Source organism: Camelina sativa, chromosome 2 (assembly GCF_000633955.1).
Source record: "Camelina sativa cultivar DH55 chromosome 2, Cs, whole genome shotgun sequence".
Lineage (NCBI taxonomy): Eukaryota > Viridiplantae > Streptophyta > Magnoliopsida > Brassicales > Brassicaceae > Camelina > Camelina sativa.
In genome coordinates, this window is record NC_025686.1 from 23550979 (window position 1) to 23574961 (window position 23983).

A 23983-nucleotide genomic window follows, 5' to 3' on the forward strand; every position below is an offset into this window, starting at 1 on the left:
GAGAGGCACGAACGAACACCGTATCACACACCACGAGAGGGTTTGGATCGCGATGGATCGTGGGAAAAAACGCAGTCGTGGAAGAAGAAGAGGCTTCGTACAAACTCTATATGAGGTGGTGAATGATGTTTCGACAGATTCAACAATATCGTGGAGCGAAAGCGGGAAGAGTTTCGTAGTTTGGAATGAATCCGAGTTTATCAGAGATTTTCTTCCCAGATACTTTCTACGCCCGGACTTGGAAGCATTCATCGTCCGCCTTCTTACCTATGGCTTTACCAAAGTTGTTGTTGAAGAGTCCTCTTCTTCTTCTGAGCGATGGGAATACGCACACCCTTGTTTTCTCAGAGGTAAACCTGAGCTTACCGCAGCAAACTCTTTTGTGGTTACTTCATCCCCTGAACTTCTGAGAATGAGAATGAGGGAGTTGCAGAAGCAGAGGATCTTAGCGATTAAGAGGATCCAGGAACGCCGCCGTCACCAACCCGTCGTTGCGCACATCTAAGCTAGTATATTATTACAAGTGATCTCTTCTTTATATATCATTCAGCTTCTTTCTTTGCTATGTAATGTTACCTCTCTACTACTCTTCTTTCATCTATCTTAAACTTAACTTTGTGTCTTTGCTATAAGATGATGATGGTCCATGTTTATTATGGATTATTTGTTTTCCAAGCCATGATTGTGCATCAAAACGAGATATTTCTCATTGTCTACTATCTTGAGAAAAATTAAGGAACAACATCACGACCCAATAATAAGCTTCCACTGTTAGGATATTCTTTTCAATTTTGGTCTCATCATGTTGACTGTGCTGAAACTGTAACATCGTCAATGAGCGTTGCCCTAGACTCTTCTTCGTTAAGATAGATCGCTTTTGTTACTTCTTCTTGTGTTTATCCATCGCTTTGTTGATTCTTCCTTGTCTTGTGATTTCTTGTTCTATGTTTCAGAACAAAGTTTCGGTCTCTCATTCTACTTGTTGCACTAGCTCTTTGTTTTGGGTACCTGCAGATCCTGGAAACTCTGTTCTTTGTTTGAGTAACTAGTGCATGTTCTTCTTCTTCTTCTTAAGTTGCATATTTACTAATCTAAAGCAGCAAGTAGATCAGTAAGCTGCATTTCCTACTCATGATTTTGCTTTGTACATCTTGTATATATATATATATAGCTTCCTTCTTGAAAAGTTTCATGGTAACTAACTAACAGGGTCATTCAGATTATGCACTTAAATAAACAAGTGTTGTTTACTGCAGAAAAGCTACTCAAGCCATCAGCTTACGCATTTTAGGAATTCTGAAAATCTAGAGGCTTCCTTTGGATTAATTAAAGTATTAAACACAAACCAAATTCCTTGTATTGTTACATAAATCTTACAAAAATGCAAACCTGATTTTTCTACTTTCTAAATATTTGACCAGGTTTAAAATCATGATTGTAGCTAGGGAATGGGACTGGTAAGGAATGGGACTGTGTTCCTCTATAGCCTATAGTTCCTCGAGCTCCTATAGTTGTTCCTCTCTGTAGAGGTTCCTATAAGATGCAAGTGCTTATGAGATGTGTGGAGCACAGAGAAAACAAATTGATATGGTATATCATTTATTGTGTTTTTTCTTTCTGTTGTGGTCATATATCGTTATTGGTTAGCACTTTAGACGTCTGATATTCACATAACTATTAGTGTAATTTAAACAATAATAATTATCGATATCGGAACCTTATTTTGTTGTTGCTGATTTACAACAACCACAAATAAAAATAGTTACAGCTTACAAAGTTAAAGAAACATTCGAATAATTGACCCCCCAAAAATGAATAAGGAAGATCCATGAGATATACATGAGAAGAAACCCAACACTCACCTTCATAGTTTTTTTTTTGACTAACATTAAAGTTTTACAATCTCACCATAATGATTCTAAAGTGTCAATCCTTTTCTGCGGCTAGCCAGACTCTTTATACTAAGCCTCACCAAATCCTAACAAGAATATCTTCGAGTATTCTCTTTATGGCAATTGCTTGCTCCCCAAAATTTGTCATTCCTTAAACTTTGAGATGAATATTCTCCATGTCTTCTCTTCTTACTTTGGCTTAATCTCCACGCCTGAATCATAGCCCTCTCATGACACATAATCTTATCCAGTTCGACTGTGATACGTCAGTTCTGCTTCATTGTCAGAGTCCATACGTTTGTGGTCTGATGCAGAGTCATGTTCCATCACAGCTCTTTGTTCTACACAACGATCTGTTCCAGCGACTCATCTTCAAACTTGAAATTTAATCAAAATAAAAGTTTTTTTATACTACTACATTATACAAAGAATAATATTATTTTTTGAATGTATATATAGATATCTCTAGTTAGTATGTGGACAATTTTTATCCCATATCTACATGTACAAGTTAAATAAATTTTGTATGGATAAAAAAAAATAAAACATTGGGCTGAGTAAGAGAAGAGGACTTTTCTTGTAAGAGAGAATTGCATTTACACCTACTTTTGGTGTAAATATTTGCAAGTAGACATACTTTGAGTGCAAGGTATACTTTTGTGATGTTTTTAGTATGGAGAAACACATTTTTGGACAGTTCTGCCCTTGATATAGGTGATAAGTATGTAACTGTAGAGATGAAATATACTATTGTTTGACCACTGAATTTAAGCTAAATAATTATAATCTTATGGCTTAGGAAATTTGGGTGATTGTGTGAAGAAAAACCACTGGCACTTCTTATTGTCCCTTTTTCTTTCCCTTTCCATTTTTGTTTTTTTTTTGGTTTTCGACTGTTTTTTTGTTTTTTATTTCTCTTTTTATTCTTTTCTTTGTTGTAACACTTTATCTAGTTATTATCAAAAAAATTATCTATCTATTTTTATACAATAAATTGTGATTAGATTTTCTCTATATTTTAAAATGTATATTGCTATATTTGTTTTTTGAATTAGTATATTATACACTGTCTATTTTTAGTTGAACATTTGTTCACTAATAAGTGGATGACCAATTAAAATATCATTAATAAATAATTACTTATGTTTAAGAACAAAGATAGTCGATGCTCACCACAAAATTTAGGATCTAGAAGAGTTTTACATATTAAAAAGACAGTATTTACGAAATCAGGCTATTACCCAATATATATCCTTATGCTATGGATTTTTTAGTCCAATGGGGTTATTCTTACTAACTAGATTAAGACCCGTGCTAGAGCATGAGTTAAAGTTCATTTTATTTATATTGTAATTTTTATATAAAATGTAATTTATGTGATTGTTTTAAAAAAAATTGGATAAAACATTATGCAATAAAATCATATGCTAAATATGATAGCTTGAAAAAGACACATATTTTGTAAGTTTTATATTGTTAATGATTCTAGATAATTACCCATGCTATAACACTGGTTAAATTTTATTTTATACAAATGTTTTATATATATTTTAAAATATAATTTTAATATGTTGTATTAGTTTATGTATGTGAAGTTATTTAAACAATGTATATTCTACATCATGACTTGAATGTCATTATAAGACATGATTTTGTAAATTTGGTTTTTCAAAAGCGAGTTATTATATTACGAGTAATTTAATATATTGATATACTTTTTGTTTTAATATATACTTGTTTTTTTTAAAATTCTTTCATATTATAGTGACATTATTGGTATTGCTATAAATTAATTTAGAGTGTTTATAGTTTCTAACTTTTATATCAATTTTCAATATTTTAAAAATATTTCAAAATAAATCATTTAAAGTTTATTATATGATAGAAAATTATAAAGTTTAACAAAAAATATGAAACTGTTTATTAGAAAGAAGAAGAAAAAAAATATATAAATGAAAGTACCTTATATATGTTATCATTTCAAGTGTAACCACCTTACACCTTTTTATTTCAAAATAAATCATTTAAAGTTTATTATATGATAGAAAATTATAAAGTTTAACAAAAAATATGAAACTGAATTTAAATATTCAAATTTTAACCCGTTAATTCAATAGATATTATTTTTAAAGAATAATATTACTAAAGCTTGAATATTTTATAGATTGAACAATTTATATTTGTTTTTAAAAATTCAACTTATGGTATATCCGGAAATAAAACTATTTTCTAATTATAAAAAATAATATGATAATTTATTTGTTTAACAAAATAGACTCATATATAAAAATGAGAGGTGAAGTATAATGATAATTAACAAATTAATATGTTAAGTTAGATATCAAAAGATATTAATATGGATGAATAATTATTAAAAAATTAATATGGTAAGTTAGATGATATCAAATGATTTTTTAGAATATTATCTTTAAGATTTTCGGAAATAAATTAAAGTTGCACCCACTATTTAACTTGTAACCAATTAATCAATCAATTAATTTATAACCTATTTATAACCAACTTATTAAAAGTATATAGTCTACAAAACATACTTCCGTTTTATTATAAAAGAGATGATTTCAATTTTTAATAATACAACTTGATGTGTGTTCTGTATTGTCCTTATGTGGACCAAATAAAAGTTAACTTTAGCTGGTCATTTAATTATGTAAAATTTCATTTTTTAAATGATACAGCTTTATACGAAAATTTATACGGGTACTACTACTACATAACCCAACATACATACAGTATCTTTGTTTAATCCAGCATCGGAGAAATAATTGGGATAATACTAGTGTACTAATAATATGATTTGATTCCAAATGTACTATTCTTGTACTCTCTCCGATGGCTGAGGAAGAAATTGGTAATGCCGGTGCCGTGGAGAAGTCTGTCACGTTCAGGGCGTTAAGGCCCATGTTGAACGTGGAGGCTCTAAAGGTCGATGATGCTGTTAATTTCTACAACTCCGCCTTTGATGCTCACCACAAAATTTAGGATTTGGAAGGGTTTTACATATTAAAAAGACAGTATTTACGTAATCAGGCTATTACCCAATATATATATATCCTTATGCTATGGATTTTTTTAGTCCAATGGGGTTATTCTTACTAAGGATTTTAATTTTTAATAATTTTATTTGTGTGTTTAATTATGTAAAATTTCATTTTTTTAAATGATACAAATTTATACAAAAGTTTATACGGGTACTACTACTACATAACCCAATCTTTGTTTAATCCAACATCGGAGAAATAATTGGAAAACCGAAAGCTACTAGAGTGATGTTTGGCCTCGAAACTGATGATGGTGGAGCCACCTTGCGAAAGCTGTTTCGGCTGGAGCTGTGAAAGGGGGAGTAGTCATAGAGAAAGTGACGGACCCCTTTGGTTTGATGTGTGTTTTGACATTTTGTGTTTGTTTATTCTTTTCTTTTAGCATTTGCTGGATCTTGTTCCATAGCTCTGAACCATATGCTAGATACTCTCGACTATGTAGTCTCTGGTATGCGTCATTGGATTGATTCACTGTTTGATGCGATTGATGATAAGGATGAGGATGTAATTCGCGGTGTGGTTTTTGAGGCGCTTGACCAGAATGTTTCGTGACTTTATCAGTCGAGAATCACTAGGTGTCAAGATGCCTACAATAGTGGCCATATGGAATACTATGAATTCTTCAACCGTCGAATCGCAATAGCTAAGAAGATGTTAACTCGAATACAAAACTATGGAGCAACTTTGCATGTTATTTGTTCATCTTTGGACTCTCTTGAAGAGTTGGACGACTTGACGGAATTGCTTGACATCTAATTTATGGACATTGAGCTTATCGACCGTGATCAACAAAAGTTTGAGGAAGAAGATATGATTGCTGGGAGAATATAGTTCCTGGTGATAGGAGGCCATTATGTAGAGTTTGATAATGAACCAAAAAAAGTAACACTATGGTCTTTTTTATTCGTACTGATTTTGTTCTTCCTATAATAGGAATCCTATTCATGGAGAATATAGTTTAAACAAAATATTCTTAAAACAAAATGAATAGTTCTTCCTAAACTAAAATGAATAGTTCGTAATTTTGTTTGTTATTAGATTTCTTCCTAAACTGAATTTTCCATGAGGAATCTAAATATCTCATTGGAGTTTCCATTTTACAGTAACAAGAAAACAAAAATAAGATGGATCATTGTATAAAGACTGTTCCAGAACAAAATATTGTCAAGAGCGATCCCCCAAGAAAATATGCCGAACGAATCCAACTGCATCCACTTTGGTTGTAAATCTCACTCCCTTCAAACGATGATATGTCCTGTCTATACATACTAAACGGACTCTGCCGCCGCGCCGTAACCGTCACACTCCCTTTGTACAGCTTTAATCTAACCGAGCCCGTTGTCTTCTCCGTTATCTTCTCCATGAAAATGTCCATTAATTCCCTCAATGTACTTAGGCTCATCAGGAGCATCTTGATCTTCTGGGTCTACACTCATCATGTGCATATCTTTCTTTGGCTCACTCGCAGGATCTTCCAATATATCTCCCTTTCAATCAAGACGATATCCAATTTCAGAAAGCAGGAATTTGTTAGGAATTGAAAATGTAAAACCTGATTACTGTTGTTACCTCATGACTGAGGAGGTGTCACAGGTTCCTGTCTTGGCTGTAAAATAGAGTTCTTTGTCACGGGAACAGGAACATTATGCCTCTTCGAATATTAGATAGCATCTTTAAGTTCCAGCTTTAGTGAGAAGAAGGTGAGTTCAAAGTGAACCTGATTCAGCTGGTAAGGACTGGATAATCATGGATTCCCAAACATTTCTCTGTTGCTCGAGCTGGTAAGGACTGGAGCTGTGTTCCCCTAGCGCTGTTCCTCTCTGATTCAGCTGATTCTCTTTAGAGGTTCCTACAAGATGTAAGAGCTCATGAGAAGTGTAAATCACAGAGTTGTCAGACATAAAGTTGTCAGAAACTAGCAAACTGCAAAAACATAAGCAATGAGAATTCCTACTTACCAGTTTATCTTACAGAGAAGCTGTTAATTAACCACCAGTTGTTCCATTTCGATGGATAAACCCATTAAGTGTCTAACCAGATCGGTAATTCAACATAATTGCAAATTCAATTGCAGCTAGTCGGTTAGAATCACTCAGAGTAAGTTGGCTTGGCTTTTCGTAGCTTGAGCAGTCAAGTAAAAATACTGACTTATTTAGGCATACAAGAGAGCACAGACATAACGAACTCATTAGCTTGCTTCAGCTTCCCATTGGAGCAGAGAGAACTAATGGTTGAGTGAAGGCTATGAAAATCATGAACATAGTCTTCCTTCTTTACCTCTTTTTCATTCACACCATTCACGAACTGTGGACTTTGACAAAAATCCGGGTTTTTACCAGACAGATAGATAGTTGAACTTATCTCTTCTAGGATTTTGATAGCCTGAGGGACCCTTCCTTGCTCGCACAGCTCAACCAGGAAGCCTCTGATCGATTCAGATTCAACTAATTCTGCATCAACTCTGTTAAGCAGCTTAACAACAGATTCTGAAACAAGCATTTCTCTCAAGAGTCCCCTAGCTTCTTCCATTCGCCCTTTTGTGCAGAAACCTTTGATCAGAAACAGGAAACCCAATAAATCAGCTGAGATATTTTCATCTTTGAACTCAGCAAACACTCTGAGAGCTTCTTCCATATCACCTTTTTTACAGTAACCTTTGATGATAGAACTGACCGTGAATGTATCAGGTGATACCTTTCCCATCATTTTCCGAGTTAAAACTCTCATGGCGTCCTCTGTATACCCGAGCTTGCAGTAACCGTCAATCATCGAATTGTAAATGAGAATGTTCGGTACAAGTCCCTTAGATACCATACTGTCCAATAGTTTCTCAGCATCAAGAAACAATCCTTCTTTGCTCAATTTGTCAATCAAAATGCCGTATGTGACCTCAGACGGGTCTAAACCAATATTTTCTAGCGAGTCAAATAGACGGAGAGCTTCTACAAGACAACCTTGCTGGCAAAGTCTATTTATGAGTGAATTATATGTAATGATATTAAGAACGACGCCCCTGCTTTTGGCAAAACTGCACAAGTCTAAAGCCTTTACTAAAAATCCTTCCTTGCAGAGACCATCAACAATGATTGTGTAATCTACCACATCAACTGAAGGCAGAGTACTTTCTTCAGCATTGACAACGAGTAAATAAGCATCCAATGCTCTGAGAGTATCCACTAGTATTTTCAGAATTGTAGAAGGAAATGTAACAGTTAAACCTTTCCTCCTCATAATCATATAAACTTCAATTGCAGCCTCCAAATAACCTCTTTTGCTTAAAAGCAAGATAGTATCATTGAACATCCCAAGAAAAAGATCTGAGTTCAACTGGTCGAGTCTGTAAACCAAATTGAGTATTCCTTTTTCACCTCCGCTAGCATGGATTGAATGTAACAAGTTCCGAGATGTACGGATGTCCAAATACAAACCTTTCTCCCACAGCTCAATAAGAACTTCCGTGGCTGTCTCCAGCATGCCTTTCTTACAGAGTGCATCAATGATCCGATTATAACACAGAGCTGAGGAAACCGAGCTTCTCCGCAACTCATTAAACGTCTCAAGCGCCTCTTCGATCTGACCAGTTTTGCAAAAACCCTCAATCATCGTAGAATATGTAACCGTATCTGGAGTCAGATCCATGTCTGGCATTGCTCTATAAAGTGCATCGGCTTCTCCATACGCACCAACCAATAGAAATGCTTTCAGGAGAATGTTGCACATAACCAAGTCCATAGGGATCTTAGCTTCTTCAAACCTACGCCTAATTTCTAATACAGCATCCATATTCTCTTCCTTTATATAACTATCTAACAAAGTACTATAAGTAACGACATCTCCCACAACTCCTTTTGAAATCTCATCTGCCTCCGACACTCTCCCTGCCCTACACAGTCCATTAATCACAGTGTTATAAGTAAGGATGCTTGGTTGTATCCCTTTCTGCTCCATATCTCCCAACATAGAGAAAACTCGACTCAAATTTCCTTTCCTACAAATTCCATCGATCAAAGTCACATACACAAACTCATCCACTTCAACTCCCATATTTACAATCCTATCAAACAATGCAACTGCCTCTTCCAGTTTACCCTTCTTGCATAGCCCCCTAATAATAGCTGTAAAAGTGATCAAATTTGACTCTACTCCTTCCTTTATCATCTTCCCTAATAACCCCAATGATGTTTCCATGTTTCCTTCTTTCGATAACCCATCTATTAGTATAGAATAGCTCACAACATCTCGACCTATTCCCTTCTCCACCATTCCCCTGTCCTGCATAAGAGCATCCATCAAACCACCTCCCTCAAGACACCCATGAATCCAGTTACTGTAAAAAACGCAGTCAAATTCAAATCCTTCATCTTCCAATCTCCTAACTAAACCCTTCACTTCATCAACCTTACCCAATTGACAAAGAGCACTCACAACAGTAGTATAAGTTACAAGATTCGGAACTAAAACACCTGAACCCACAGCACTCTCGTAAAACCCTAACTCAAGTTCCGGTTTACCAATCCTAACAAACCCAGAAACCACACCACTACAAACGAAATTATCAAAAGGGTAGTTAACGTTCTTGTTCGTCATCATCTCTACAACCTCTAAAGCGTTATCCATCTCTCCTTTATCAACGAACCGATGAATCAGTGAACAGAACGTCAAGGAAGAAGGAAACGCACCGTGGTGACTCCTCCGCAAACAATCTCTGAGAATCGAAAGACCCTTATTAGGATCATCTCGCGTAACGCTGAACCCATGAATTAGAGAATCTAACATATGGGTTCTGGGAAAAATCGAAGCTTTTGAAATCTGGGTGTTGATAAACTTCTCTGCTTCTTCGTAACGATTCAAATTGAGAAACGCCCATGACACGATTGAGTAAACACGGTGATTGATCTCGATTTGATTTGAATCTAGCTGAGAGTAGAAGTGAACGATGTAATTAAACTTCTGGCGACGGTAGAGATATCGAAGAAACTTGTCGATGGAGTTTAAGGTTGGAGTGAAGCCGCTTTTGAGAAGTGATTGAAGAGAAAAGAGTCCCAAAGAGAGCTTCATCGAGTTACGCAAAAGGACTCTCCTTTCTCTTTAGCTAGTTTTGCATTTTAGAATCCGCCATGGCAAAGTAAAGATCACAGAAGTGGCCGACACAGCAACGAAGGAACTAAACGAATTCAGGTAGAAGGTGAAAGTCTCTTTGACATTGAACCGGTCCGGTTCTGATTAAACCGGGTTTATTTATTGTTTAATCCGATTCAGCCGATCTAATCTAAACCGAACGAACCAAAGAAAACTTTAATTGAACCATTACAATTTCTTGCGTAACACTAAAGTTATACAGGAACAAGTAGAAGATCATGTTTCTTATGGGAAGTGAGTCCAGAGCCTTCATCCATGTTAATGTCTTTAGCTGTCACACCATCAGGTAACTTCCAATCAAAGTGATACAAGAGATTGGCAAGACCAAACTCAACCGTTGTTATCCCCATATACATAGCTGGACAAATTCTACGACCACCACCAAATGGTAACAGCTCAAAGTCTTGTCCTATAACATCAATGTCACAATCCATAAACCTCTCTGGGAAAAACTCTTCTGGATTTTTCCATATCCTCGGATCACGGCCTATAGCCCATATGTTGACGTGAAGCCTTGTGTTAGGTTGAATTGTGTAGCCGTTGATGTGAAATTCACATGTTACTTCTCTTGGGACTAGAAGTGGTGCTACTGGATGTAACCTCCATGTTTCTTTGATCACCATTTTTAGGTAGTTGAGTCGATTCGTCTCATCTAAATTTATGATTCTTGTTTTGTTGTTTTTTCCCCCTATGTAGTTTCTGATTTCAGATTGAACCTTCTTCATCACCCGAGGGTTTCTTGCGAGTTCCGCCATTGCCCATGTCATTGTTATTGCTGAAGTATTGATTCCTCCCAACAGGATGTTCTATTGACAAAAGATAGATAATTTCAAGCATCGTAGACTACAAATCTTAAAGGTGTTATAATGAGATATGAATTACTATACTTACCATCAAGATTGCTTTGATGTGGTTTCTTGTGAGTTTGCCATAACCAAGAACAGCTTCTTCCTTTTCCAACTTCAAGAGCAAGTCCACAAAATCGTCTTCACTTCCTTCTCTGTTTTTCTCTAGATGCAAACCAATCATTTGTTCATAGAAAGCATCAAGATCTCGCACACTTCTCTCTCTACGTGCGTGTAAACCCGTGAACCAGTCGAAGATCCAACCGATATACGGGAAAAAATCTGAAGCAGAGAAGCTCGCCAATATCTCGAGAGCTTCATGGACTAAATCTTGGAACCTTTCATTGTTGAGCACAGTTCCTTGGAAGTTCACACCAAATGCTGCCTTGCAAATCACGCTAACGTTTAAAGAAAGAAACTTCTCGCTCAGGTTAACAAGAGTTTCCTGAGAAGCAGATTCAGTAATTGAATCAATCAGTTTCCTCATCTCCCCCACCTTGATGGGTTCAATCAACCTAACTCGTTTAGAACTAAAGAGTTCTTGAACACAAAGCCTTCTTGTTTCTTTCCAATAATCATCGAATCTAGAGAAAGCAATGTCTAGATAGTTGTAAGAAAGCTTTCTTGTGCCTGAAAAAAAAGTCCTAATTAACATGCAGAGAAAGAATTATTTTATATAAAATTATGACAAGATTTGTACCTTCCAAACTTGGACGGCTACAACAATGGAGATCATAGTCTTTCAGAACTTGTTTAGCTGTTTCAGGGGAAGAAACTATAACAGTTGAAACTCTTCCAAGTTTCAGTAACATTACAGGTCCATACTTCTTTGAGAGTGTCCATAGAGATTGATGTGGTAATTCTCCGAGCTGGTGTAAGTTTCCAATGATCGGTAAGCCTGGTGGACACGGTGGTTGCTGCCGCCATGGCCGCTTAGTGTGTTTGACGGCGACAACAACAAGGATAGAGATGAGGAAGAGAAGTGATAGATACCAAAGCAGAGTCATATTTTTTTACACGTTTCACGTTTGAGAGTGATGATGATGAAAGCAAAGCTTTTGTTCTTTTTATATACAAAACATTTGTGTCACCGCGTGTAAAGAGATGAAATTTCTTTATTGTTTATATTGATATAATGATATGTGTAACGCACAGCCAAAAATCTAAACTCTTTTGTGCTAAATTACTAAAAATCAGTGTTCAAGAAAGCGCTAGGCGTTAACTAGGCGGTAATGCAACGCCTAGCGCCTAGAACGCCTAATCGAAATTTAGACGGTTTTAGGCGGTTTAGGCGTTTACATTATAAACTATTATATATCTGATATTATATACAAAATATATATAAAAATAATAAAAATATTAAATCAAAAACAGAAAAATAAATAAAAATATTATTTTAATTCATTTTAAATAACATATTAAACATTTATAATTATGTTTATAGAAGTAAACTTTAAATATTTTAAATTTGTGCAATTAAAATTTTAAAAATACACTAAAATGATGATACTACAATTTTAGGCGGTCAAAGCGGTCGTCTAGGCGGTGCTATAGCGCCTAGCGCCTAGACGGGGCGGAGGCGGACGCCTAGAACGCTTTTTCGAACACTGCTAAAAATAGCTCCACCTTACAACAACATACACCGGTTAACACTAACCGAACAATGGCTATAAATCACAATAACCAAATCTCTCCTTAACCAAAAATCTCTGCTTCTAATATTGTTCTTATACTAAAACCTTCATAAAAGCAGAGTAACATGTGCCATCAATGAGACACTAAATCCCAGAAATAGGAAGCATTTTTTAGAGAATTTACAGTAAACTTTGATCCAATCTAATCCAATCCAATCTCGAGATATGTGGAAGTGTTTTGTTGCGGTTTCAAGAATAGTATGGTTCGGTTTCAAGAATTTGTTGTATCTCTCTCAGACAACTGTGCTGGTGTAGTTTGGGAAGAGTCTGACCAGTTTGTAAAGAGCATCTGAGTGAAACTTCCTTGCGAATAGATAACATGGACGTCTAATTCCGTTCCATGTACAAGGCCAATGCAGCTCTTCTCCGCGCTAAGAAAATTAAAAAAAAAAACGCAGAAGATAAATCAAGAAAAAGCATTTCACATATTCGCAGTGTTTTTGAATGCAGTAAACGTGTAAATGTACCTTGCCAACGCTAGTTACATGTACACTCATGTCGTCGGACTGCAAGAAACAGAGCAATATCAGAATAATAAACACAGAAAAAAATGAAAGAGAGGAAACCAGATGATGATCCCATTTACGCATTAACTCTGTGATAGCATAAGATGTTTTAGTTGATGTGTTGTAACATTACCGTGAGATTTTTCAAGAGCTTGAGTGAGACATCACGGGCTCTGTATGTCTTTGGATGCCATCTACGCTCAGACCAATCAACATATGTGACTGACCAGTTCGAGATTCCTCCAGGATCAAGCATCTTTAAAGAACAAAGATTTCGTTAATGGACAAGAATCACAGTGAAAACAAATTATAAGAGAGAAAGTTGTTGTAATCTCCTTACGTGGAAGAATGTTGGCAGGTAATGTTCATCTGCAATGCAGTTCTTGTTTGCTTCTACCCCGGGCTGAGGATTTTCAAATCAGAATCAGAGTAATAAGAATCAAAACTGAAGCTTTTCTCAAGTTTTAAAAAATCTGAGGACTCTTGATATTATTAACAAAAGAGATCAGCTTGTGGTGTCTATATGAACATTTTCTTATTACAGAACTCAATCATTAATGGTCGGCTGTAACATGAAAATGAAAACTTTGGTACAAAGGAATACTGAACTTACTCTGCAATACTCCCGGAATTTTGAGTAGTAGAGACCATCAGCCATCACTATTACAGCGTGTTGACGCTTCATTGTGAACCACTGTACCAAAAGTAAAAAATGGGAATTAACATTACCATTACCAAACAGACTTAGAGAAGCAATTTAAGAACAATCCACAACTCAGGGATTAAGTTTAACAGTATTTTACCTGTGCACCCTTTCTGAAATCTTGCCTTGGGATTTCAGGTAACATATGATCCATGTGTCTGCCTGTCCCGTGAGGACCAAGATCCTCAAAACTTAAGACAGAGAGAGAAACAAGCATTGGTGAATATCAATGGAGAAATCAAATCTAGCAATAGAAAGATACTTACAGTTTCTAAGAGTCATTTATTTACCTATCAATGAAGCTGACATTAGCGTGCATCAAATACCGATAGGTGTAGTCAAATGTATGCAACGGTATACAACTGCAATAAGAGATACAGCGAGTAAAGAGAATGTAGCCGGAACTATGTTATGATTTCGTGCAAATACAATAAAGTTTATGAAAATCACCTTTCTGAAAGAAGAACAAAGTGTTGGTTGTCAGGATCTTCAAGAGCATTTGCTAGAAGCCGTCTCTCAGCATCAACCATAGAAATCCTTCCCCAAGTGACATGATCACTATGAATTTCACGGTCTGAAAAATGACGGCTAATGTGAACTGGTCTTAACCTTGATGGGTGAATGTAAATAGAGAATCTTCCTTCTTGACCCTTCACAACAATCACAAACCATCAAATACCACACAGACACAGCAATCAAAATCAAATCAAGAAAGTCTCAGATCATCTTTAAAACCTCGAAAAACTTATCCCAGAGCTTCTCAAACGGCAAAGTACCAGGAGTCAAGAACATAAAAGCAATCTTCGATTTAGGGGTGAGAGCAGGAGGTGTTCTCAGTATGTCTTTAATGACAACTCGAGCTGCAACTTCTTCGTCAGTAAATTTCCTCACATGAACAGGAAGCCATCCAGAGAGTGCAGCTTCACAGCCTCTACTAGATAAACCCACACAGGCAGCAGAGGTCTTAGTGTTCTGTTGTGGATACATGTAAGTGATGACCAAGAGCACACTTGCGATGCATACTAATAAAACAATCAACAATGGCTTCTTTAGAGAAGAACGGTGTCGCGGAGACAAATGCAGGTTCTGTGTTTCTCCCATTGCAGAACAAAAAAAAAACTTGAATCTTTAACTTCTTTACATTGAACAGAACCTGAAAATTTTCACGATTGAGAAAAATTGAATCTTTTTGGCACTTACTAATCTTTAAAGCAACACTCTTTAGAGGAACATGGGATTTTTTAAATTGCAAGTCCCACACGTTTGGTTAAACAAAAATTAATAGGAAAATTGAGAGAAAAAAGAAACCCTAACATAAAGGAGAGAAGGATTCACGTTGTTATTGTGATTGAGAAAGATCCTCACCCGCACGTAGGTACGATGCTAATTAAGAAAGTGTAGTGAATTTTACTTCACTTCATAAACAATCCAAAAAAGCTACACAGAGAAAAATTAAATCTATCAGATTCGATTTTTAATTACAGAGGAGTGGACCAAAGGCATTTAAATCAGTGGAAGAAGAAGAAGAAGACTGAAGAGAATGAGAAGTTATTAAAAGAGTAGTAGTACCTGAGACTTTCGAGCTGACTGGTATTAAAAATGGGGAATCTTTGAGTGAGCCCAGATCTCAAAAATAAAAGCTTTGATGATCTTTCTAAAACCTTAAAAGATCTTTAGGGTTATTACAAGAAAAATCAAAGAGATGAATTGAGGAGAAAGATAACGAGAGAGTGTTTTTGTGTTTGGTAATAAATGTTAGTATATTAAGCTGTCTCCAATGAAGAAGAACATACACAAGTGTTCAGATCCTCGATTTGTTTTCTCTCTCTTCGCTTTGAAATAAAGTAATCGATTCAGATTCAGACTCAGACACAAGTGTTTTAGACTTTTCCTTTAATTTTTTTTTTTGTTGTTGTTAATTTGGAAAAAACTAAAATTGTTTAATTATCTTCTTCTGGTATATAAACAAACAAACAAACACCTCCACACCAGTCGATTTTTTCCAATGATGGTGGAATCAAAAAGACACACACTGAGATAGTATAGAATAGAGATAGACAAAGTATTACGCGATACGCATTATTTTACACAAACAAAAACAAACTATTACGTATTCTTTTGCTTTTTTTACTACACACTTTGAGATTTTTTTGGTATGGTTTTGGAATTTTTTTTTTTTTTTTTGGGACAAATTATGGTTTTGGATTTTAGTTACCAATTATTTGTAAGAATGAGCTACAAAAAGTTTAGGCCCAATTACACTTGTTTTTTTTTGCTAAGGCCCGTATATTGTAATCGGATCTTCCCAACCCGGTAAGGAAAAATTGGAGCACCTAACCAAACCGGAAACTCTGAAGAACATCACTGATGATGTAATTGGTTAACCGGTCCGAATACAAACCATCAAGCGGATTTTGCGATTAATTGTTTTTATTTTTTTTTTTGGGCTCTAAACCCTAAAAAAAAGGTTCAACGCCGTTCGTTTCTTTCATCCACCTCCAGAACCAGAGAGCGTTGTTCTAGAACAGACGCTTAATAATGGCAAATCGACCTGAGTTGCTAGCTCCGCCGGAGATATTTTACGATGAAACGGAAGCTCGGAAGTATACTTCTTCTTCCCGTATCGTCGATATTCAGGTTTTGCAAAATCTCTTATCTCTCTGTTTCTCCTGCAATTTAGCACTTGTTCTCTTTTTTTCTTTTTCATTTATAATCTCTCTGCTTAAAAAAAAACATTTGTATGGTTTATAGGCTAAGTTGTCAGAGAGAGCTTTGGAGCTTCTTGCTTTGCCCGAAGATGGAGTTCCTAGATTCTTACTCGACATTGGTATAAAAAAATGGATCCTTTTTTTATTCTATTATAATCTCCTCTATTGGTATCAACAGAATCTGTGTATCAGTGCACATATTAAACATGTATAGTTGACATTTTGTAACTAAAATTTGATTTGCTGGTTTATGGATAATCAACAAATGTGGTCATCATTCTAAAAAATTTAGGCTTTTAGATCATTGATTATGTTAGTGTCTCGTTGTTTAGCTTTGTTCTCAAGAACAGAGAAGAACTAATCTCTCTATTTTGGTTTCAGGGTGTGGATCTGGCCTAAGTGGGGAAACAATTTCTGAATACGGGCATCATTGGCTTGGTCTTGACATTTCAGCTTCTATGCTTAGTAAGTCTATTCTTTGTAAACTGTTTCTTGTCATTCCCCTTCTCTTGTGATCTAAGTCCTGTGGTAACAATGTAGATGTCGCTGTGGAAAGGGAAGTTGAGGGTGATCTTTTACTTGGTGACATGGGTCAGGTATATATATATATTAGCTTCACTTTTAGTTTTATCATCTTCTCTTAGATTTTTCTGTGGGCTAGTTGATTTTTCTTTTGTACGTTGACATATTAGTGATTACTTATTCACATGTATTACTGTCTCAGGGATTAGGTCTTCGTCCAGGAGTTATCGATGGAGCCATCAGTATATCAGCTGTTCAGGTTTTACTTCTCATATTACCTTATCATCGTTGATTTATTGGAATCTATACTTCTTTCCACTAGTTGTATTCTTTGTATTTTACTCTAGATTTAACCATAGTTGTTTGTTATTGGGTTTGATCCTATCATATGCTTTTTTGATTTCAGTGGTTATGCAATGCGGATAAGACATCCCATGAACCTCGTTTGAGGCTAAAGTAGGTGTATATCATATAAGTTTTACTGAACTGAGTAAAGAAAGTGTGTTGCAAAACTGATCTTTTAACCTCTGAAATTTTTTTTTAAGGGCTTTCTTTGGGTCACTATACCGCTGCTTGTCAAGAGGAGCACGAGCCGTTTTTCAAGTGTACCCTGAGAATATCAAGCAGCGTGAATTGATTCTTCGCCAGGCCTTACAAGCTGGATTTGGAGGTGGACTTGTTGTTGACTATCCACACAGGTATGTGTTGTTGCCAATTCCATTGATAACATTCTTTTACAATCAAGAAAATAAAGTTGGTCTTGTAGTCTTATGAGCTGCTCAAAAAAACTGTTTTTTTTTTTTGTGTTTGATTTCACACATTTATATCGAACACATGCAATGTTTTCTCTTATGCAGTACTAAGAAAAGAAAAGAGTTCTTGGTCCTCACATGTGGTTCTGTTCAGACAAGTATTCAAACCGGTAAAAATGAGTGTGATGAGGGTTGCTCTGAAGATGATTTTAGCGAAGACGAAGAGAGTGGAATGGTAAAAACTATGGCTCTCTATCACGGAATCTCATTACTGTCTTGTGATTTGCCACTACTATATCGAAATCTCATTTACCATTCTCGGGGTTTTGTTTTATTTGTTGGGAAAAAGGTGTCTATGTCAGATCGGAATAGGCCAAGGAAAAGGCAGAAGCCAAACAAGAAAGGGAAAACTAGGGAATGGATATTAAGGAAGAAAGAGCAAAGTAGAAGAAAAGGAAACGATGTTCCTGCTGACTCCAAGTACACCGGACGAAAACGCAAATCGTGTTTCTAGTTTTTGTTTTATGATACTTGAAACGCTCTATACAAAGTTTTGTCACTAAAAGTACTTGATCATCCTCTCTGTTTTCAATTTTAATTGTGTGTGCTCAACTTTTTTGTTGCTATGATCGAATGCAGATTATTTAAAAAGAAGTGTTTTATATGGGTATTAGCAACAAAATCACGTACACTAGATTTTGGCAAAAAAAAGTTCCAAAATAACACACCAGTGTCCAACAAATGGGGTAAACCTAAACCAATGGACCCGAAGCCAAACAGTGAAATGGGTGAATGAGATCATATAAGCAATCACCATTTACCAGATTGAACAACAATGAAAAGAGATTTACTTATGAAACGAACATGATTGCATAATAAAAAGGAGATGAAACCAGAAACAAACATATATTTCTGACATTACATTATAGTCTTAGCGCTGGAAGTTCAATCTAAGATTTGAAAACAGAGAAAAAACCAAAAATCGAGATAGAGAAGTTCAAAAAGCTAAACGAGTTTTGTTGTTGTCTCTTAACCAAAGAGATCAAATCCAAAGTCACCCTCTTCCTCCTCAGACTCTTCCTTCTTCTTCTCTTCCTCCTTTGCAGCTGCGGCAGACTCACCTCCACCGCCACCTCCTGCTGCTGCACCTCCTCCGGCAGCAAATCCTCCACCACCACCACCACCGATGATCACCTACTCAGATATAAAACATGTTCTTATCAACACAAAAGGATCCAAAACGCATTTCAGAATCAAAATTTGTACTAAGCATTTTCAACAATGCAGTAATCATAACAAGTAGATACTAAAATCAAAGCCAAAATCAGAAAGTAATGGATCTAAGTATACCGATTCTATCACAAAGTCCGATCAAATGGTCAGAAACAAATTACGATTGAATTAGATTTAGTGATCTTAATCTCGAAATGAGAGCCTAAACCAAAACATATAGCTATATACATTCTCGTTCATATCTTCGACTAAATCTAAGAATCGATCCAGCAATCGAACATATATAGGAGGGGGAAGAGGGGGAAGAGGAGATGATTGATGAACCTGGAAGACGGCGGAGGTAGGGGAGACAAGAGAGAAAGAAGACTGAACGCCGCCAGATGAATCGGCGGAGAGAGCAGCCTGAACAAGTTTGCGCTGTAGAGAGTAAGTGCAAGAAGCGGAGCCTTCAAGCTCTCCTTCGTGTTGCTTTGCGGTCCATTCTCCGCCTTTGCTTTTGCAAACGAAAGTGAAAACTCCCATCTCTGTCTCTTTCTTCAAACGGCGGCGAGATTTCTCAACTGTGAAATGGTTTTAGTCTCACGGCCCCCCCAAAAAAATGCGTAGTTATGTTTATATATGATTTTATTTCACGACGCAGTGTGAGATGAAAACCTAAGAACCCTAGAATACTGACCAGGCTTTAGTAAATGGGCCCTATACAAAGCCCATTAAAAACTCTTCTTTTTTTCTTTTTCTTTTTTAAATTTGGGTTGTGTTATAGACTTATCCTACTATATTAATTGGGAAGTACAAATATAAAACTAACCTTAAAATGGATAAAAAATTACATTCAATTGCCATTAGAAAATTTTAATTAAGCTTAACTAATTAATTTAAATAAATATAATTAATTAAAAAAATAAAAAACACTTACAGATCAAATAGAAAAAAATCTAGAAAAAAAATATTTTCTCTCTCTAATAAATTATGGACGAAATTACTAAATAATTTTTTTTTTAAAATATAAACCAATCAGAATTTTAAAAACTAAGTTTTTATATCCAAATATACAATATAATTATTTTTAATAACTAAATTTCGAAAATTTTGTTAAGATTTCAAATTATGATTCTCCTATCATCTTTATTTTATTTTATATACAAATTGTTTGGAATTTTCATATAATAGTTATGATTAATAAAGTGCAGAATTTTTTCTGCATATGTTGTGATTTGAATTTTTTAAAACGAAGATATATTAATCAATCTATGAAAAATATATGTTTTAATTTCTATATTGGCAGGTTGGTAAAACTAAATTTATATAGATGATAAATTAATAATTTTTATTTTCTCACAATTATAATATTAAAATTACTACTTTATATTTCACAAAATAATGATGCAAATACAACAAACAAACAATATAAAACTGTAATATACGTCAAAAATAAAATACTATAATATTCCAAAATACTTAGTATTCAAATAGACTAATAGATTTACAGAAAAATTAAAAATAAATATTATCTCAAACAAAATAACTTTTTTAAAAATATATAACAATAACTTTTATTGTATATTATAAATTTTTTTAAAAATGTTGACCCGTGCTTAAAGCACGGGGTATCTTCTAGTAGTATAGTAGCTCAGCTGTAACTCAAAAACATGCATGCCTCAACTTTGAAAAATGATAAAGAGTACTACATTCTCAATTTCTCATAGAGCAAAGTACAAAGGAGATGAAGAAGCTCGTTTTGCAATTGCATCATCACTAAAGTTTGCTTGTCTCTCATTGAAGCTAAAAAAAAGGTTTCTTCTTCTCTCATGGAACAAAATATCTTCAAACTCAAAATTGTATGAACATGTTATATTGACTATAAGAGGGTTGTAGCTTTTGCGTCAAAGTATGATTGGAATCGAGAAGGATATGCCTTGGCTCCAAACCATATAAATATTTCGTATTTCATCTCTTAGAACCAAACATATCCCACAGATTTCATTTCACAGTTGGTTGGAACTGTCAACTGTATATGATTTTCAAAGCTTCTCTCTGCATTTATATCAAGGAAATTGAGTTACACAAGCTTTTCATGAGAGCTATATGCCTTACATTTGAATTTATTTACTTAACAGAGTCCCTCATAGCTTTCTCTATTGTATGATGAACTTCAACTTGTGTAATTGTCAAGCAGAGGTCATTTCTTGTATTGTGGGGTTGTTTTTAGTGTTTCTGTTTAACATGAGTTGAGACAAATTAAACTTTTCTTTTTGTTATATGCAGTTAGACATATATATTTTTTTTTTGACAATCACAGTTAGACATATATTCGAGTATTATTAGCTTTATGTGAAGCGGAGTAAATATTTAATTTAATCATAGGATTAAAATCAACAAAACTTCCTCAAAAATGGAGGGGAATCAACAGTTATGTGGTAGATTTGCTCTTATGCAGAGCCTTATTAGTTATTACCTACCAACTTTTACAGTTTGGGTTTGAAACAGCAGAAGCAAAAGCGAAGAGAAGAGAAGAGGTCAGAGCTTTATGCCAGAGTGAATGGCGACAACTCCACCAACAAGGTTCTCGTACTCCACCTTCTCAAATCCTGCGTCTGCGATCATCGAAGCAAATTTCTCCTGCACTCATTTCATACATCTGGTGATTACAAAACATGCCTAAAACTAAAAACGTCTTATAGACCAGACATTACCTGATCACACACGATGCTCATATAATCATGGCTATCATAACTTAACACTGATCTTTTTACTGGAATCTGACAGAACCTTTAGCTATAGTATTGATAATGGTAAGTTGTTACTAATGGTTTTGAAGAAGCCCACAAATTAAAACTTAAAAGTTATCTTCTAACACAACCTTTAACTAAAGATTTGAGCATGGCATGTTATTACTAATGTTCTTGAAGAAACCAACAAGTTAAAACATCATATGATGACTACACCATTTTTATACAAGTCTTCCACGCCGCGCAGAAAAATCACGAAAACACAGGAAAACTAAGCTCAAAACTGTGTAATTATACGATATTTTCAAGAAAGGTAACAAAAGGGTGAATGTTTGAACCTGAGGGGGAAACCGACGAATGCTCTCAACCAAGTACTGATAAGATTCCCTGTCCCCGGCGATTAGTTCCCCTATGTGTGGGATGACCTGGAAAGAATACAAATCGTATCTGCAACACAAGAAACAAAGTGAGATTATCAAAGAAATAAAAAAGACTTCAGTACTTACTTCCACAACATCGAAACTTACAGATTTTTGAAAATCGGAATGTCTACATGGCTAAGCTCAAGGCACAAGAATCTTCCACCCCGTTTTAGTACCCTAACAGTGTGAAGAGTTTTACAAGATTATACACAAACGCTGTAACAGGAAAATACACCTGAATCGAAGAGGGTGCAATTATTTGTAGTAGGTACCTATAAGCCTCAGCTAGAGCCTTTTCAATGTGTGTGACATTCCGTATTCCAAATGCAATAGTGTAACCATCCATTGAATTATCATCGAAACTCAAGGCTTCTGCATTTCCTTCAACCCATACGAGCGACTTGTTATCCCTTAGACCTGTTCAAGATAGCAAAGGAAGCCTGAGCTCACATATATATAGAAAAACTATAAAGGAAAAAAAAAGAGGATACAAAATTTGATGCACAAAGAATTCTGATGTCTCACCTCTCTCAGCAGCTCGTTGTTTCCCAACGTTTAACATGTTAGGATTAATGTCACAAACGTATATCTGAGTCTCTTCAAGAGAAGCCTCATCAACTTTCTGCAATGCTCTTCGTTTGACACTGTATATAGCATCGTAGATCCTAAACGCAACATCACCTGCGTATTACAACCAATATCTATGACAAAAAGTTTCTATGATATATGGATTCGTGATCAGAGACAGTAAAAATTCTATGTTTAATTGTTTCGACTAACCTGTTCCACCGGCCACATCAAGATGCTTCATCCCTGCAAATGGACTCAGCTTCCCAACGAGTCTGAAATCACAACACCACAGAATGTGTTAATTTTGCACAAGAGCAATTCATAACACCTGTGATAAAAGTATCACAGAGTCTAACCTTTCCTTCCATAGCCTATGCAAGCCACCACTCATCACATCATTCATAATATCATAACTCGAAGCTACATTAGTGAAAACGTTACCAACCAATTTGCTTTTATCTTCTTCCTTAACTTCTTGAAACCCTGAAAAATCAAAAACCGTCAAATTTAAACTCCCACTGTAAAGATCAAAGAGAGATCACAATATAGAATAACCAAATCAAGAGAAAAAAAGGATAGATCTTTAAAAGAGTAGTGATACCGAAACTTGTGGCATGAGAATGAAGCGAAGCAACAAAGGAACGGTGATTCAAAATCCTGCTCCCGAGCCTCCTGCTTACTGATCGAAGTGCCATAGCTCCTTATATAGAATTACAAATTACAGTCTTCTACTCCAAATTCTGTTCCTACAACCAAATCCCACAAAATTAAAACAGATAAGCTGTCGAACTGATTCTATGAATGCACCGAGTCACCGGAAAGAGAACCGAAACCCTAATTTGAAATTTATCAAATTAAGCTCGAGCAAGAACGTTCTTAAACTCCAGAATGAAGGGAGATCTTTAACAAAGAAATAAGTATATGGGACTCACAAGCTCCGAGATCGAGAGTGGTGTATAAATTACACGTGTTGTTCTTGTAGGACACGTCGGTGCCGGGAACCGACCAGAGTTTTTTGTTTTGACGGAGGAAGAAAGAAGGAACGGTGAGTTTTGTTATTGGCTCTCGTCTCTCCACCTCTACAAAGGAACAGATTGGGCCCTTATAATATATAGTATAAATAGGCCCATTATGCTATAGTCCCGGTTCATATTAAATTCGAGTTGGTTTGCTAAACCGATAATAAATTGAATTAAGAGTGGGTCTAGT

General features: G+C 35.4%; 7 protein-coding genes across 12 annotated transcripts; 2 read left to right on the forward strand and 5 right to left on the reverse strand.

Moving 5' to 3' along the window:
• On the forward strand, positions 53-505 carry LOC104756193 (heat stress transcription factor B-2a-like). The gene has a single exon (XM_010478735.1). The coding sequence runs from the start codon at positions 53-55 to the stop codon at positions 503-505; it is 453 nt and encodes a 150-aa protein (XP_010477037.1).
• On the reverse strand, positions 5906-10103 carry LOC104734096 (pentatricopeptide repeat-containing protein At5g57250, mitochondrial). 2 transcript variants are annotated; one of them, XM_010453609.2, is made up of 4 exons: positions 6910-10103; positions 6669-6800; positions 6521-6557; positions 5906-6438 (listed from the first exon to the last, which is right to left on the reverse strand). In XM_010453609.2, the coding sequence occupies exon 1, from the start codon at positions 10007-10009 to the stop codon at positions 7100-7102; it is 2910 nt and encodes a 969-aa protein (XP_010451911.1). In that variant the 5' UTR covers positions 10010-10103; the 3' UTR covers positions 5906-6438; positions 6521-6557; positions 6669-6800; positions 6910-7099. The 2 variants fall into 2 exon arrangements, with proteins under 2 accessions (XP_010451911.1, XP_010451905.1); XM_010453603.2 differs by having other exon boundaries at positions 6521-6800.
• Positions 10222-11995, reverse strand: LOC104734108 (cytochrome P450 71B10). Its single transcript, XM_010453615.2, has 3 exons — positions 11636-11995; positions 10982-11565; positions 10222-10896 (listed from the first exon to the last, which is right to left on the reverse strand). Exons 1-3 carry the CDS (start codon positions 11940-11942, stop codon positions 10285-10287), a joined length of 1503 nt encoding a protein of 500 aa, XP_010451917.1. The 5' UTR covers positions 11943-11995; the 3' UTR covers positions 10222-10284.
• On the reverse strand, positions 12518-15761 carry LOC104734109. 4 transcript variants are annotated; one of them, XM_010453616.2, is made up of 11 exons: positions 15408-15761; positions 15204-15275; positions 14574-14991; positions 14289-14488; positions 14129-14200; positions 13939-14029; positions 13749-13829; positions 13476-13538; positions 13269-13391; positions 13097-13135; positions 12518-13000 (listed from the first exon to the last, which is right to left on the reverse strand). In XM_010453616.2, the coding sequence occupies exons 3-11, from the start codon at positions 14937-14939 to the stop codon at positions 12863-12865; spliced, it is 1173 nt and encodes a 390-aa protein (XP_010451918.1). In that variant the 5' UTR covers positions 14940-14991; positions 15204-15275; positions 15408-15761; the 3' UTR covers positions 12518-12862. The 4 variants fall into 4 exon arrangements, with proteins under 4 accessions (XP_010451918.1, XP_010451919.1, XP_010451920.1 ...); XM_010453617.2 differs by having other exon boundaries at positions 15174-15275; XM_010453618.2 differs by having other exon boundaries at positions 15153-15275.
• On the forward strand, positions 16284-18484 carry LOC104734110 (probable 18S rRNA (guanine-N(7))-methyltransferase). Its single transcript, XM_010453620.2, has 9 exons — positions 16284-16475; positions 16590-16665; positions 16928-17011; positions 17087-17142; positions 17271-17327; positions 17475-17524; positions 17614-17766; positions 17926-18055; positions 18170-18484. The coding sequence occupies exons 1-9, from the start codon at positions 16377-16379 to the stop codon at positions 18332-18334; spliced, it is 870 nt and encodes a 289-aa protein (XP_010451922.1). The 5' UTR covers positions 16284-16376; the 3' UTR covers positions 18335-18484.
• LOC104734115 (60S acidic ribosomal protein P3-2) lies at positions 18669-19660 on the reverse strand. The gene is made up of 2 exons (XM_010453627.2): positions 19378-19660; positions 18669-19014 (listed from the first exon to the last, which is right to left on the reverse strand). Exons 1-2 carry the CDS (start codon positions 19573-19575, stop codon positions 18850-18852), a joined length of 363 nt encoding a protein of 120 aa, XP_010451929.1. The 5' UTR covers positions 19576-19660; the 3' UTR covers positions 18669-18849.
• LOC104734125 (2-methoxy-6-polyprenyl-1,4-benzoquinol methylase, mitochondrial) lies at positions 21386-23843 on the reverse strand. Of its 2 annotated transcripts, none has more exons than XM_010453646.2 (9): positions 23707-23843; positions 23376-23514; positions 23131-23257; positions 22985-23046; positions 22730-22885; positions 22477-22621; positions 22310-22381; positions 22121-22229; positions 21386-21672 (listed from the first exon to the last, which is right to left on the reverse strand). In XM_010453646.2, the coding sequence occupies exons 2-9, from the start codon at positions 23467-23469 to the stop codon at positions 21571-21573; spliced, it is 867 nt and encodes a 288-aa protein (XP_010451948.1). In that variant the 5' UTR covers positions 23470-23514; positions 23707-23843; the 3' UTR covers positions 21386-21570. The 2 variants fall into 2 exon arrangements, with proteins under 2 accessions (XP_010451948.1, XP_010451940.1); XM_010453638.2 differs by having other exon boundaries at positions 23376-23520.

Bases quoted from the DNA above. Each gene is read 5' to 3' on its own strand.
- LOC104756193 (XM_010478735.1), top strand. From the start codon at position 53: ATGGATCGTGGGAAAAAACGCAGTCGTGGAAGAAGAAGAGGCTTCGTA.
- LOC104734096 (XM_010453609.2), bottom strand. From the start codon at position 10,009: ATGAAGCTCTCTTTGGGACTCTTTTCTCTTCAATCACTTCTCAAAAGC.
- LOC104734108 (XM_010453615.2), bottom strand. From the start codon at position 11,942: ATGACTCTGCTTTGGTATCTATCACTTCTCTTCCTCATCTCTATCCTT. The intron at 11,566-11,635 runs GTACAAATCTTG...CTTTTTTTTCAG, and splicing joins TAGCCGTCCAAGTTTGGAAG to GCACAAGAAAGCTTTCTTAC. The intron at 10,897-10,981 runs GTAAGTATAGTA...TTTTGTCAATAG, and splicing joins ACATCAAAGCAATCTTGATG to AACATCCTGTTGGGAGGAAT.
- LOC104734109 (XM_010453619.2), bottom strand. From the start codon at position 14,939: ATGGGAGAAACACAGAACCTGCATTTGTCTCCGCGACACCGTTCTTCT. The intron at 13,830-13,938 runs GTAAAATACTGT...CTTTTGGTACAG, and splicing joins ATTTCAGAAAGGGTGCACAG to TGGTTCACAATGAAGCGTCA. The intron at 13,001-13,096 runs GTACATTTACAC...TAATTTTCTTAG, and splicing joins ATGTAACTAGCGTTGGCAAG to CGCGGAGAAGAGCTGCATTG.
- LOC104734110 (XM_010453620.2), top strand. From the start codon at position 16,377: ATGGCAAATCGACCTGAGTTGCTAGCTCCGCCGGAGATATTTTACGAT. The intron at 17,143-17,270 runs GTATATATATAT...TTACTGTCTCAG, and splicing joins TACTTGGTGACATGGGTCAG to GGATTAGGTCTTCGTCCAGG. The intron at 17,328-17,474 runs GTTTTACTTCTC...TTTTGATTTCAG, and splicing joins TCAGTATATCAGCTGTTCAG to TGGTTATGCAATGCGGATAA.
- LOC104734115 (XM_010453627.2), bottom strand. From the start codon at position 19,575: ATGGGAGTTTTCACTTTCGTTTGCAAAAGCAAAGGCGGAGAATGGACC. The intron at 19,015-19,377 runs GTTCATCAATCA...ATATCTGAGTAG, and splicing joins CTACCTCCGCCGTCTTCCAG to GTGATCATCGGTGGTGGTGG.
- LOC104734125 (XM_010453646.2), bottom strand. From the start codon at position 23,469: ATGGCACTTCGATCAGTAAGCAGGAGGCTCGGGAGCAGGATTTTGAAT. The intron at 22,382-22,476 runs GTACCTACTACA...TCACACTGTTAG, and splicing joins GCTCTAGCTGAGGCTTATAG to GGTACTAAAACGGGGTGGAA. The intron at 22,230-22,309 runs GTAAGTTTCGAT...CTTGTGTTGCAG, and splicing joins ATTCCGATTTTCAAAAATCT to ATACGATTTGTATTCTTTCC.